General features: G+C 32.8%; 2 protein-coding genes across 2 annotated transcripts; one reads left to right on the forward strand and one right to left on the reverse strand.

Moving 5' to 3' along the window:
• The first annotated feature begins 3338 nt into the window (after positions 1-3338).
• LOC139846704 (probable aquaporin NIP5-1) lies at positions 3339-6702 on the forward strand. Its single transcript, XM_071836194.1, has 4 exons — positions 3339-4105; positions 5517-5936; positions 6016-6077; positions 6171-6702. The coding sequence occupies exons 1-4, from the start codon at positions 3899-3901 to the stop codon at positions 6364-6366; spliced, it is 885 nt and encodes a 294-aa protein (XP_071692295.1). The 5' UTR covers positions 3339-3898; the 3' UTR covers positions 6367-6702.
• LOC139846703 (uncharacterized) lies at positions 6689-14456 on the reverse strand. Its single transcript, XM_071836193.1, has 28 exons — positions 14403-14456; positions 14123-14311; positions 13888-13989; positions 12879-13054; positions 12525-12762; positions 12372-12439; positions 12211-12280; positions 11796-12104; positions 11620-11699; positions 11454-11505; positions 11198-11351; positions 10986-11073; positions 10785-10887; positions 10531-10621; positions 10302-10399; positions 10037-10192; positions 9676-9927; positions 9467-9562; positions 9204-9298; positions 9060-9123; positions 8861-8951; positions 8703-8776; positions 8421-8597; positions 8244-8317; positions 7920-8026; positions 7286-7404; positions 7101-7178; positions 6689-6999 (listed from the first exon to the last, which is right to left on the reverse strand). The coding sequence occupies exons 2-28, from the start codon at positions 14306-14308 to the stop codon at positions 6805-6807; spliced, it is 3393 nt and encodes a 1130-aa protein (XP_071692294.1). The 5' UTR covers positions 14309-14311; positions 14403-14456; the 3' UTR covers positions 6689-6804.
• Between the last annotated feature and the right edge of the window lie 1127 nt (positions 14457-15583).

Here is a 15583-nt window from a genome sequence, read left to right on the forward strand (position 1 = left end):
TTCTTTCATCAAGAATTCTAGTCGTATTCTTACCCGTATTATACACAGCTTCAAAACGTACTTACTATGGGTATATACCAATAGGAACTAGCATGGGATTCCACTCTTGATTATGTCATGTATGACTAATCAATTTTAACTTCTACCATGAGCTAGTCAACTAACTAGAACTCCTTTTAACCCCACTCACCACTCACCAATTACCACTCATCATTCACTCCATTTCACTTCCAATTCCCTTTCTAATTCTCTCTCAACACACACACACACTATTATGAACGTATTTTTCCAGTAGTTAATCATCATCTTCATCAAAAATCACTTCAAGAATCAAGCTATAATCATCATAGGAAGAACACTTCAAGAATCCCTTCAAGTTTACTAATTTACGTCCAAGCTTTCTCAGGTGATTATTAAGAGCTTCCGCTGTCGCATAATTAAATAAGGACGAGATTTGGAGTCCATGCTTGTATGATATTGTGTAAAAACTGCATTCAAGAAACTTATTTTGTTGTAACATATTTGTATTGTAAACCATTATGTAATGGTCGTGTGTAAACAGGATATTTTAGATTATCATTATTTGATAATATACGTAAAGCTTTTTAAACCTTTATTGATGAAATAAAGGTTATGGTTTGTTTTAAAATGAATGCAGTCTTTGAAAAACGTCTCATATAGAGGTCAAAACCTCGCAACGAAATCAATTAATATGGAACGTTTTTAATCAATAAGAACGGGACATTTCAATATCCGTTGGAACTTGAGTAGGAACTTGATTTGGAAAGATAGGTTGTCGTATTATTGGACGAGTTTGTTGTTGATGAAATTGTTGTTGATGAAATTGTTGTTGACGAAATTGTTGTTGATCATATTGTAGTTGTTGAAGGTGATAATTGTTGTATTGTTGATTAGGACTAAAAATAGGTGAAGATGATGCGTATTTGGCAAAACCCATGTCTTGAGCCTGGATGGAAGATGACCCGGATGGTGAGTTGAAAGACATTTGGTTTTCAAGTAGAGTTTGAAAAAAATCATTACTTCGTTGAGTGTCGTTTATTTGCTCGTTCGGTTTGTTTGGGTTTTTTTTTTTTTGGATGATGATTTTTTTGTCATTTTGATGAATGAAATTGTTGGATGAAAGAGTTGGAAGTGTTGTAGTTGTTTAGAATTTTTGGAAGTGTTTTAGGAGTGTTGGAAAGGAGATATATATATAATGTAAATAAATGAGATATAAAAAAAAAGAAAAAAATAATAATGAAATAGCCGTTGGCTATATCAACGGTCGAATAAATCAAAATATCCCCAAGACACTCGTGCTCACTTGTGCTTATACATGATTTGCAGCAGGGCGATGGTGACGAGGGCGGAGGAGGGCGGCCGAGGGCGGCACCATTGCCATCGGCGCCCTCCCATGACGGGTTTGATAACCCCCTCTATAACTTACCGATGGGGAATGTTCTTACTCTCTCACCATTATAAATTGTCTACTTTTTTACTTTTCTCATCTTCTTTGGTCACTAATTACGTAGCTCTCTCTTTCACTATCCTAATCGTAAATTCATTTTCAGAATTAGTGAGTTTCTTTTACCTTGAAAATACTCCTTGTGAGTTGTGATGGGATGTGACGGTAAAGCTATGGTGGAAATGACCATTTCACTTATTTGGACTGTTTCGATTATACTTTTTAAATAACACGCGTGCTTTAGTTGTTTTTCTCATTGTGTCCAATTGTTAATCAATCGATTTCAGCTTGTGATTATCAAGAAACTTTTCCCGGATTGTTCAGAAATTATATCTTTAATGTTAGGAAATTTGTGTACAACGTATATAATTTGTTTCTATATTGTTAGCACCAAGACTAATGCGACAAGATTTAATATGATCCAGTTTTTGTTTCTTTGTTTATTCTCTTAGTTATACTTATTAAGATTTGAATTTCTCATTAATGTATTGAATTGTCTCGATCAAGAATTCTAAATGTAATCTTACTTGTTATGTAGTCCATTTTTGATGGTTGACATTGTTATGTCGGTCGGATCTTACTATTCTTGTATATCTCTAGATAATAATTCATATATTATACTATTCTTTTCACAAAATAAATTTACCATTTTGTGATAGATGCTTGTCTCTCCAAGGAATACACATTCTACTCAACTTACAGTATAATAATATCAAACGTTCAAAATCTTAACTAAGAAAGACTATTTCAACAAATTTAATTCACAAAGTTGCACGTTTCTTGATACCGTCAAAATAACAAATAGACTACTATTGATTAGTTATAAGTTGAATTATATAAATCAGGGCAGTCTCATTAATTCTGAAAGCATTGTGCGAGATATATAAGAGGGCCCTTTAAACGGTAATTATTTTTTGGTTTACTTTGAGTCTGATTCGATTTGGGAACCAACTAATTCTATGGAGACCACTTATTTTGAAAATTATCTGGAGTCATCAATGGCAAAAAATTTAATACATACAAAACTTTAATAATAAAAAAAAAAAACTACTATATCAATTTTAATAATCTTTGTTCGCGGTTCATGGATCTTTTTAGAAATATATTAACAATTGTATATAATTATATACTCCATAGAATTTACAAAATTTTGGACCCCTAAAATTTTGAGGCCCTGTGCGATTGCACACTTTGCACATAACCCGAAGACACCCTTAGTATAAATCAAACCATGTATTTCAATTATGTAGGTAAGTATTTAGAAACATGTTACTCCATTTGTTTATATATATATTTTCTTAGAAAATATATATAATAAAAGGATCTGACGATCATATGGAATTACGTTGTAGTTATATGTGATTCAGGTCAAAATCTGATTGAAGCTAGCTTGTGTTCAACATGAACAAAACAATTGATATAGTACATACGGGATAACAAACACTAACAAATTCCGTAAACAACATGATACAATCAATAGACAACAGTAACAAAGTTAAATAATAATAATAATATACATTGCTTTTCAAAAATAATACTACATAATACTACTATTACAGTACTAATTACTAATAATAGTAATAATAAAATTGAAGTTGTTAATAATAGAGTAATTATTAAATAATTAAAGTTTGTTAATAAACCAAAAAGGAGTGCTGTGAAACAGTTGAATATGACTGGTTGTGATGTATGCATTGTTACTTAAGGTTGAATATGATAGGCTATGAAGTTCATTGCCCTTCAAAAAAGAGTTGACCTTTTCATTTCATTCTTTTTCATTACCTTTATAAACATACATTCAACACCTCATTCATTCCCTTCTTCATTCCAAATTCATCAAGAGTGGTAGCAGGTTTCATTTTTCAGCTTTAATTTTGGTCTTTTTTTAATCTCTTTTTCCCATTTTTCACTATATAAACACCACCTTAGTTTTCAAACTGGATCACTTGCTTCTTATTACTCTTCCTTGATCATACTTTTATAAAAAAATTTGTAAGCATGTAACTTTGTTTCTTCATTCACAGTTTTCTTCCTTGATTTCCCAAACACAAAAACAAAAAAGATTGTATTTTTAAAACTATATATGTATTTCTTTATCTAGTTTAAATTGTTTAGTCTGGCTATTTTCAAAATCTATCTTCCTTAACTCAATATTTATAAAAATTTACCCAGTATGTAACTTCAATCCAATAATCTATTTCTCCTTTTACAAAGAAAATAATCTTTAAAAATCAAAACTAAAACAAAACTAAAAAAAAAAAAAAAGATCTAAGCTCTGATCCGATCTGGATCGAATTTATCCGATTGTGTAACGTTATCTTTATAAAAATTTACAAATCATGTAAAGTCGTCTTCACTAGTTTTTGCTAAATCCTATTTTATTTTATAATATTAAAAAAAAAAACAAAAAAAAAAGAGTGAAAATATTTGGAAATGGAAAGTGGGGAGGGGCCAACGCCACCGGTATCTGCGCCGGCGACACCAGGAACGCCGGGAGCTCCTTTGTTCACTTCACTGAGAGTTGATTCAATGTCATATGACCGGACGTCAATGCCACGTGGCAAGTGTTTACCAATTAATGCACCACACTCCTGTTTCACTGATTTCCCTTCATCCAATGACATCTCTCTGACTCGAAAGGTACCCCCTCAAGTTTCTCGATTTGGCAATTTCGGCCCTATTACATCATTGAATTCTTTGTTCATTTCATTTCAGTTAACAAAAGTGGAAATAATACTGCTTTAGACTTGCATACTGCATACAAATTCATATTTGAGTGTTTGACTACTTATATTTCACCAAACTTGCTACATTATTAGTCACGTGTACCAAAAGATTTTCCTTTATAGGACAAAAATATATATTACTAAAATCAGAACTTAAATCATTTATTTAGGCGATCAACGCGAATATATATTAGTTTGAGAGGCGAAATCGTTACTAATTTATTCAATCGCGTATATTATGGCTGCTTGAAATGCAGTCTATTAAAGTTTAGAGGGCAGGGCCCCGGCCTAAAAAATGCGTTCAACTAACTACCTACGTGGCTTAATCGAGTTATCTTTTTCTTTAAAGGCAAACTCACACACCCAACTAATACTAACACGAATATATACATCAGAAAATGTCCTAAATAGAACTCGTGACCGTTTTCAACCTTTTATTTATGAATAAGATTTTTTCTATTCAGACTACTCAAGAAAATGAAGTATTCATACTCACATAGTCACGTGTATTCGGTCTATCGGGTTATCCCGTGACTATTTCCAACTCTTTCTATGACCACCTAAGATATGTTTGTAGTGAGATTTGATCTTGAGAAACGGCCTTCGTGGCTCAATGGTTCAACTCCAATACCTTGAGTATTAGGCACGGTTGGAGGTCGGGGGTCGATCTCTGGCTCCGTAAAAAAGTCGGTGAGGGAGGTTTTACCGTCCCGTACACAGGAATTCGAACGATCCACATGCCCGTATGGATTGATGGATCATGTCCCTATTATGCGGTTCGGGTTCCCGCCGTTCCCTATTATGCGGTTCGGATTTCCGCCATGAAACGAGTGTGTGCGTGGAAAATGATCCGGTGGGTGGTTATTATCCCCGTCCCTGTCAGTGATTTGAAACTCGGGTGTCTAAAAAAATTGATCTTGAAACCTCTATTGATGATATCAAAAACCCAGCCATTAAGCTATTTTGTGTAACGTTTTCTTTTTATTTGACATAATAAAAGCGTCCAAATTAAAAGAAATTCGATCAGTATCGTATTCTACCATTAGTTGCATATTTTCACATAAAAGTGTTCATATATATAATTATATACAAGGATAGAATAAACAACTGACTGTATATTATTAAATCTGTGTGCATAGGTAAACCTCTATTTTGTGATTTAGGGAGTACATACTGCATACATTTGTTCAACTATGATATGTAAATTGATTTGAATCAAGACTGAAACCGAAAGATAGATCCTCCGTATAATTTAGTGTATGATCTTAAGACTGATTCATACATTGGTTCGGAAATGAACAAGCTTTCAATTGGTATATATGCAGTTGGGAGCAGAATTTGTGGGAACGTTTATATTGATATTCGCAGCAACAGCGGGACCAATCGTAAACGAAAAGTACTCAAATTCAGAGACACTGATCGGGAATGCAGCATGTGCAGGGCTAGCAGTGATGATAATTATACTCTCAACGGGTCATATCTCAGGTGCCCATTTGAACCCGTCACTCACGATTGCATTTGCAGCAATGCGTCATTTTCCATGGACACAAGTCCCGTCATACATCTTAGCACAAGTATCGGCTTCCATATGCGCTTCGTTTGCACTCAAAGGTGTCTTTCACCCGTTTATGTCTGGCGGTGTCACTGTTCCTTCTGTTAGTACCGGACAAGCTTTTGCGCTTGAGTTCCTCATTACGTTTAATCTCCTGTTTGTTGTCACAGCTGTTGCTACTGATACTCGTGCTGTACGTATCACCTACCATTTATACCTCGTATGATAAATCTTGTTGTATGTACATCTAATTGTACGATGTTTACTTTAAGGTTGGAGAATTAGCAGGTATTGCAGTAGGAGCTACTGTTATGCTCAACATTCTTGTTGCAGGGTGCGTGAACTTAAGTCTTTCATAAACTACCTTACGTTGCATATGATTGAAGAGTTCGAAAATCATAAATTTATTTCGTTATGTGTATGATAGGAAATCGAGCGGTGGTTCAATGAATCCGGTTCGTACACTGGGTCCAGCAGTTGCAGCAGGGAACTACACGGTGATATGGGTTTACATGTTAGCACCTACACTTGGAGCCCTGGCTGGAGCTGGAGTCTACACTTTGGTCAAACTTCAAGCAGGTGAGGGTGAGGTGCCACGTTCGTCCCGAAGTTTCCGTCATTAAAAGTTGCCAGTTAGGCTAATTGGTATGCAGGGTATCAGTATGTACAAGATACATAAATACACTACTGCAATCTGTGTTACTTTCGTGTGTGGTGTGATTGTAATAAAACGGGATGTGATTTAATGCCTCGTGATACTCGAGTGCGATTGCCTGAAAAGGTTACCTCACTCGAGGTGAATAAGTTTGTGTGAAGTGGTATGTCATATATCGCAAATGTATTTGATGGTTTGTTTGCTTTTCATGTTGATTATTGTAATAAAACATGCATGGGCATGGGCATGTATCTTGTATGTTTGAAGTTGCTATATATGTAAAACTTGTGTGATCTTTCTATTACTGCTTGAAGATTTCAAAATTTTATGGTTCAAATGAATCAAGACTTTACTTTATATAAAATATACAGGAACCTACAAATAACAATGGGTGCGCATCACCCGTTCAAGCTATCACTAGTTTGTCGAACCGTTGAGCCATAGTGTGATTATTCTTGTCTTCGTATACCTTGACAAGTGAATGTATCGCTCGATTCATTACCTCTTTCTTTTGGTTGTGTGTATAATCATGTTCGGTTTCAAACTGATTACCAAGAGATGAATTTAATCCCTTGAGCCACTCCTCAAGAAACGATGATTTCTACAGGGGAAAATGTATCATGAAGAGTAAATCAGATTACACGCATTAAATGAGGATATAAAGAAACAATTTGAAAAGTGCATAAGAAGATCAAAGGTTACCTTGATAAGAAAATCATGTACAGAGTGATTTTGAGTTCCAGAAGCAAGCCCAAGGACATGTAGCATGGTTGACGTTAGCTGTAGTGAAGTGAAATAAATACTTAGCGTTCAGGTTAACAAAAAAAATAAACTGTAATTAAAAGTAATAAATAAAGTTTATATAGGGAAGAAAAAAAAAAGTGAACCTGCTTCTCAAGTGCAAGACGGTATTTGAAGCTTGAAGGAGCAAACATCTGGTCTGAACCAAGATTCTCTAATGTGTGTTCCACCCCTTGAACAACATTTGAGTATGACTTGCCATAATCTGCAAAGCGATTAAAGAACACATGAAATGGAACTGTTCAAATCCGATATAAAGATGCAAAGCATGGTTAGGTATACAGTATTATGTATTTTATGTGATACTTTCAAGGTTGGAAAAGTCACAAGATGGGACGAGTCGGTTGGGAGTTTGAAACGACTAGTCGGTCGAGTCGGGGACTATTCGGATGCCGGCTAACGTTGACTTTTATTAATATATACATTTAACATATACATATTACACATAAATATACTTCAAACGGAAATATTTCAAACATATGTATATGGCAAAAAATCTAAGTACAAACGATATTAAAATTTGACCTAACTTTGACCAACCTTAGCCAACTTTGACTGACTCAGACCTGATTTTTTAGTGTTGACGGACTTATTAGACGTTTTTGGGCGAAACAGGACAGGCTAGTTACCAAGCCGTCTAGTCGGCCGCCGTTTACAACATTCAATACTTTGAATCTCCAGTTATGTTTACTTAATGATTTACGTTCTTAAATGGCTCACCGAATATTGTTGGTGGGGCAGCTAATGCAGCTGCAGCTTGTATCCTGATCTTAAAATTAGAAGAATCACGAAGCAATAATAAAAGAATACTAAATACAGAAGGAGCCCTACAGAAAACAGAATCAATAATCAGTCAGTTGTGTCAGCTAATTTACAGATAATAAATAAATATTTTTGATGGTAATAATATAGCGTAACAATTGACGTACTGACTTAGTAGCATTTGGTTTTTTAAATTATATCAAACCGTCAACTAAGATTCAATAGTTCATATTCCAAGTTTTCAACATTAAGTCAACAAATAAGCGTGCTTCAACTACATACCAATCTGTATCTTGCAGTTTTAACGTCTCATTACGAAATAAGTTGTTCAATGCATGACAAACGTTCCATCGTACCTGTTCGTTTATCAATGGCCACACTTCAGGAAAACACCAAAATACTTGATAGAAATGAGAAGATTAAAAAAATAACCACTAATTATAGCAAATTAAGACAAACCTTAACATTTCCAGTTGTAACACAAGAAAGAAAAGCCTGCACCATTCTTTCCAACCAAGATGAGTCTTCACATGTTAATTGAAGAACTGAAGTTGCAAATACGCCATCAATATCTTGCCTCGAACATGGGACGTATCTTGATAGATTACCAAGGGCCCTCACTGCATTTGCTTTTATCTAAAAAGTAACAGCAAAAAACTTTGCATTAAAAAGAATAAATATATAAAGAAAGAATCTACATATAAAAAGATTAAAAAAAAAAAAAATTTACATGTTATTTACCTTATCACCATCGCTTGTAAGCCGCAGAGAACATTCAATTAACAAAGAAACCAACTTAGAGCTATCCATCAGATCTATCACATTAAAAATGAACAGGGTTTACAAAAGAAAACAAAGTGCAGGGGTAGAATAGGCATAAAATTATTTAATATACTCACCTGTATAAGATCTCGCTAAGGTAAATCTATCTATAGAGTGGCGAAAAGAATCACATAAGTTAGCTAAAGCCCACGAGGCTGCAATCCGAACCTAAAAGAAAGAAAATATTATATATTCAGAATTCACATAAGTAAATATGCATAAAATTAATATGACTAAATATATGAGATGTCAAAGATACAATGATGGAAATGATACCGGGACTAAAGAGTGATGACTATTAACTTCAACAGCGTCAATAAATTTACGAAGGATCTCAACACTAAACCATTCAGACAATAACATGTCTCAGCTTATAACTTCTTATATACAAATTGAAGCTTTTTCAAAAAACTAAAGTACCTCTTAAGAGCTTGCGGAAAACATGCAATGACACCAATGGCACGACAAGCTGCAGATCTTACTGCAGGCACCTCGTCATCGAGAGCAGCATTGATCTATAGATTTTTCAGCAGACGAAACGAACATTTAATATGGTAATACTGAAAATAAGAATGTTGACATCTATTCCGTGTAAGTTACAACCCAACCCATTTAGTCCCGACCCGTTTGGACCCATTTGACCCATGACCCGTTCTGACCCATTAACATTATTAAATTCTTACAGAATAAGTAACAATCTGATCTTGTTTGTCTTCTGGAAGGGAAAAGAAAACGGTGGAAGTTATTCCTGCAAAACAAGTAATTGATGCAGCCCTCACCTTTCCAATATAAGAAGAAAAGAAACTGTGATTAGCATCTAAATATAAGACTATATCTATGAACATTTTATTAATCTGAACATAAGTGAGAAATGACAACTGATATAACCAACCATGGATGAACTATGACATAAAGTTGATGATAACTGCTTTTCGATAGCTTCACACCACTGGTGGCTGCCAGACGCACAATCTGGATGATTATCCATATTCACGTTTTGGTTCTCCAGTCCATATGATGGAGCTGATGATATCGTTTTTACTTTGACGTAATCATAAGTAAAAGGACTGGTAAGAAAGTTATCATCATTAAGATCTTCTGTTCCTTTGAATCCGGATATAGCACGAAGACATTCATCCAACAGCTGTGACATACATGATAATATATTTAAATCAATATCTCTTTAAGCCATCTATTCAAAGTAAAAAGTTAAATTAAAAATGCAAAAAAATAAAAAATAAAAAAAAACTTACTTTAATTGAACTGGTTATAACTTTTTCCCCAATTATCACTGCCCTTGAAGAACTACCAGAAAGAGAAGGATCCAAAAATTCTGAAATTACAGAAAAAACTTGTTCCCAACATAGAATCATTATATTTGGGTAATTGTGGGCCACAGCTTTAAGAACCTGCAACAAGATAGTAACAAATTAACGAGCATTTTGTTTCATTCAGAAACGTTTGACTGCGATAGTGACTTGTATATATACAGATTCTATTGAGTAACCGAATTATCACCTGGAGAGCCTCGAGGGTAACTGCTGGACTTGTAAATGGTTGAGAGTAATGAAAAAAAGTTGAAAGAAGGCCAGAAAACGGTTTATCGTTGTTAAGACCTGGAAAGAGACACTTATTAGAGAATTTACAAATAAAAAGATAAAAAATTTAAACAAAAAGATGAAAATTACAACTCTATAATGACTTTCAAGACTTAAAACAGTATTACACATGAACTAGGAATACTAACCTGCAGATAATTCTGCCACAAACATATCATTCACTTTCATTGAAGATGGTGAGACAGATAAAGCATCCGTCAAGCAACTTAAAGCTACAGCCTGAACAAGTTTTTTAACACCGATATTTATTAAAAAAGGTTGAACCATTTTGTAAGCACATTTTAATATTAATATACTAAGAAAAACTAAACTTTACTTCACTAAACATTAATATTCAAAAAAAAAAAAACAAAAGCAAAATATAAGGTATCAAAAAACAAACCAGCAGCCCATTTTGGTCATTATGATTTAAGAAACCCTCAATGATCCTTTCGTGAAGATTCAAGATAACAGTAGGCAATAAGTCTTCGGGCATTCTTGAGTATCTGTTGATAAAGATGTAATACAGTAATCAATAACTACTAAACATGATGGTAAAAAGCTAATGTAGAATCATATGACGCAATGATGGTGAGATTCTTACGGTGTACATGAGATCAAAAGTGTGAGAATCTTGAACAAGGACGCTAGGAATCCACTGTTCTTTTCATGTTTTATTAAATACAGGATGCCTAGAAAGATTAGGAAAAAAAAAAGGATTGAAAGCAAGTAGGAGTATAGTAAAGGCAACAACTTTGAAGACTTTTACTACAGATAAATGATACGGTAAATCACAAGAGCACAAACTTTCGATACCTGTGTGAAGCTGCATTAAGATCTGGCCAAGCGAACTAGAAAGTGCAGTAAAAGATCCCAATTTATTAGATTCTTTGTATTCTGCAACCTGGAGAAAGACAGATGCGGGACCCTCCAACATGGTCACCAAAGTAGAGGCAGATGCAATACGTGCCTGAAACCCAACAATTAAGTAAAAAAGAATGAACTTATGATAATAATTATAAATCAACGCCAACGTTAACATCCACAAAAATGGACATATTAATGGTAATACCTTAAGATATGGATCAAACAGTAAACAAGTCATAAGGTTTGCTTCATACTTCCTGTCATGTAGCATTACAAATGAATTACACTTGGATAACAAAAAAATACAAAACAAAAGGTATAGGAAAACAGCATTTTTTTTTAAAAAAAAAAGGTATATGAAAACAACTTACCTTGCTTGCAACGCATCAGTAGAAGGCAGAAGTATCGTCCACTGGGCCGTAAACGACTTGGGATCGGATCGGCAAAGATCCTTCGTCACAAATTTATAATACATCTCATTTAGTAAAATGACAACAATCACTATGTTACTTTTGAACTATTTACAGTAGCAAAAGATTTAACATACCTGTATGCAAACTATAGCTGCTACTCTAACCTTTGAGCTCCTAAAATTACCAACACCTCGACTTGATCCATCACTATCACTTACATCAGAATCAGATGACATATAATCTATATCCATTGTGCTCGAAGAGTTGAAATCTTTTAGTTGGTTTTTTTTACGCACGTGCGGTGGCCTATAGGGCCCACTTTTGGATTCACCTAACTGAGAATCAACATTCGTCTTGTAAAGACGGGGTGATGATACACTCAGTGACTTACTAGTTAGACCATAGCCAAAGAACATCCTAAGTGCAGCTACAAAACCTGCAACCTACAAGGATCCATAAACTTATTATTAAAAAAAATGAACATATAAAGCCACCAAGATTTTATATCAGTATATGATTCTTGAAATTCAACAATTACATGAAAATTACATGATCTTGAAGGGGTCCTTTTGCATTTACTAAAACCAAATGCAGGCAATGCAAAACCGAGTTGTAGAATCTGCAAGTCAAATGCGATATTCACTTACTGATTATATACAGTATAATTCCCGGAACGAATAATTTAAGTGTGAAAAAGAAAACAGGAGTACCTATCCATTACATTGCTTTCCACGAGTAGACCCTTGCTTGCTAATACATCCATAAAGTTTCTTAAAGCCTGATACATGAGAAAAATATATGTCATCCTAAACTAATAGCATTTAAAGTATTAGCTAGTTAACCATGCAATTATAAATGCAAACCTCGACAGTTGATTGCCAATGGTCAACTGGTAAAGAGGTCCCGACGATTGAGAAAACTTCACTAATCATAGTAAACGAGGTTGTCTGAATTTCCCATATATTATTTTTCTGAAGAACCCTAGTTGACAGGTTTGGAGATACAACATATTGAGAAAATGACACCGTTTTGAGAAGAAAGTCTAACAATTGCACATTGTCGGACAGCGTGATTGTTCTCTGATTAACATCAAGAAGCGACCTGGATAAAAGGTGCATGCTTTAACTAAGTAAAAACCAAGATATAACCTAAAACACAAACACGGACTATATATATGTGTTTAAACAAAAAGATGTTAAAAAAAAAAAAAAACAAACCTAACGGTCTCTAAGCACTGCTTTGTGGCTTCAATGACAGAAATATTTCCTGACGGGTCTCTTTTTATTCCAGCTGCGCTAAGGAACATTTCCACCATTCCTCCGAAGGTGTTAAGTACAAGACTCCATGTTGATGATGTCATTTTAAAAGAAATTAAATGGTTCAAGTTCTGGATCTGGAGAAAACAAAACAATCATAAACATAACATGAACGTCAAAAACAAAACTTATCCATATTTGACATCGGGCATTAACTTATTCATTAAGGAGATAAACCTAGATTGGAAAAAGGAGTATTAGAAATATATGCTTCTTGCTACTGAAATGGTGATTTTTTATTGTTATTGACAAAACAACACTTGTGAGTTGTATAATACAGATCCAGATGGCTGCTCGGAAATACGTTCAAAATTGCAGGTTGATGTCCATAATCATTTTTTGATTTTTGGCAGAAACCAAATATGATTCTTTTGATGTCTTATTATCAGAAACATTGACATGTGTAAACACTTGATTTCTGAAATGGTAATATCCTAGCGTGAAACAACTGATTATCTTATCGTAGTTCTCCGAGTCAAAATAATCACTTTAAATTCCATAACCAACCCAAAATCCCCAAGAACAATCGATAGTAAGGAATAAAAAGCTAAATTTTTGTCAAGAAATAGGCGAGATGATAACAAGCATGCTAATTGTAATTGTAACTATTATCATTGGAATGCAACTAAAGTGAGCTAAAGACAATACACGCAATTCTACATCATTAACTTCTCGATTGCCTTTCGAATCCTATGATATAAATCCATTAATTCAAATTGCTTTAAAACGCACAATTCACGTTTCACTATAGAATGCAGCTAAAAAATTTATTTCTTCCCTAATAAAGATTTGATGAATCTCACAAGTCTTTAGTAATGGTTTACACTTCAAAGGTTAAATTACGACATATCAAGAACATAACGAAACATTAACCTGATACAATCCAGAATTTGAATAGAAAAATAATTACCAAATTAGATACATTCACCAACGCATGAATTGCATCATCATCATGTTTTGAACTTGATATAGTCCTAGCTAACTCCACAACAAACATCGCATCAGATGCAACCTAAAACCCCAAACACAAATTACATTACAAATATTTCAAAGCATATACATCTACAAATGACATTATTATTAATTATTAATCTTAATTAATTATGCATAGAAATTAAAACGGGAGGGGATGTTAATGTATGTACCTCATGGACAGGGAGATTAGGGGCGGCTGAAATTAGGGTTTGAGATTCGGAAAAAATAAGAGAATTGAGGAGGTGAATGACAGTAGTGGATGTTGGTGAGTTTTGTACTTCATCTCTTAATGTTAAAAAAGTTGTTCGCCATGATCGAATCGATGCAGATGATAAGCTGGAGTTCGATGCATCCATTAACTACATAAATTATATAAATCAATCAATCAAAAACAATAAATTAGGGTTTTTGAAGCTCAGAAGACAGACCAGATGATTAATTTTCTCTTACCAGCAGGCCCTGTTGTGTTAAGAGTGAAGACTTAGAAGGTGCCACTATTTTTATTGGAACGAAGGTGCCACTAATGTTATTGGACGTCTTGCGAAAACTTGCTCCCGACAATGATCGAGTCGGTTTTTTGTGACGACCCGGAAATTTCCGACCAAATTTAAACTTGACCTTTAATTGTTTTCGACATGATAAGCAAAGTCTTTAATGTTGATTCTCAAAATTTTTGAACTGTTTCATATATGCATTTGCCCTTTTACCATTTTCGACGATTCACGAACAATTGATTGTAAATAAATGTAAATATATGTATATTAATTTGAAATTATAAAATATAATTTAAGCATTAGAATTAAATATGTAAAATAGGATAAAAAATAATTAAGTGTAAATTTAAAATGAATCTATATATAAATGTATATGACTTTTATGATTAATTATTATTACATGTATATTGTAATATATATATATATATACATATATATATATATATACATATATATATATACACACATATACATATATATATATACATATATATATACACACACATATATATATATATATATACATATATATATATATATATATATATATATATATATATATATATATATATGTATGTATATATATATATATATATATATAAAATTTATAAATAGTAAATATTCAATAAAGGTTACCATATTATATATGATTATATTACATAATTAATAATATACAATACAATTTAAAATATAGTTGTTGTATTAATATTAATACTTTCATTATCATTATGAATATTAATATTAATATTAATATAAATATCAACATCATTAATAACATTATATGAAATTTGATACAATTGATTTATTACATTATTATTAATATTATTATCATTGTTAATAATATTATTATTATAATTAGTAGTAAAATTTTAATTTTAGTTATTATGATTTATAGAAATATAAAAATTTAGTACTCATTATGATATAATACATATTATATAGCCATATTATATTTAAGTGCAAGATTAAAAATAATTGTTATATTAATATTATTATCATTACTTTTATAAATATTAAAATTTGTATAATTAATAGCATTATTTTTAATACAAAAGATATATATAAAAATTTGATATGTATAAGTTATTATATTATTATATTTATCATTAATAATATTAATATTATCATAACTTGTAT

The sequence above is a fragment of the Rutidosis leptorrhynchoides genome, chromosome 5 (genome assembly GCF_046630445.1).
Source record: "Rutidosis leptorrhynchoides isolate AG116_Rl617_1_P2 chromosome 5, CSIRO_AGI_Rlap_v1, whole genome shotgun sequence".
Taxonomy (NCBI): Eukaryota; Viridiplantae; Streptophyta; class Magnoliopsida; order Asterales; family Asteraceae; genus Rutidosis; species Rutidosis leptorrhynchoides.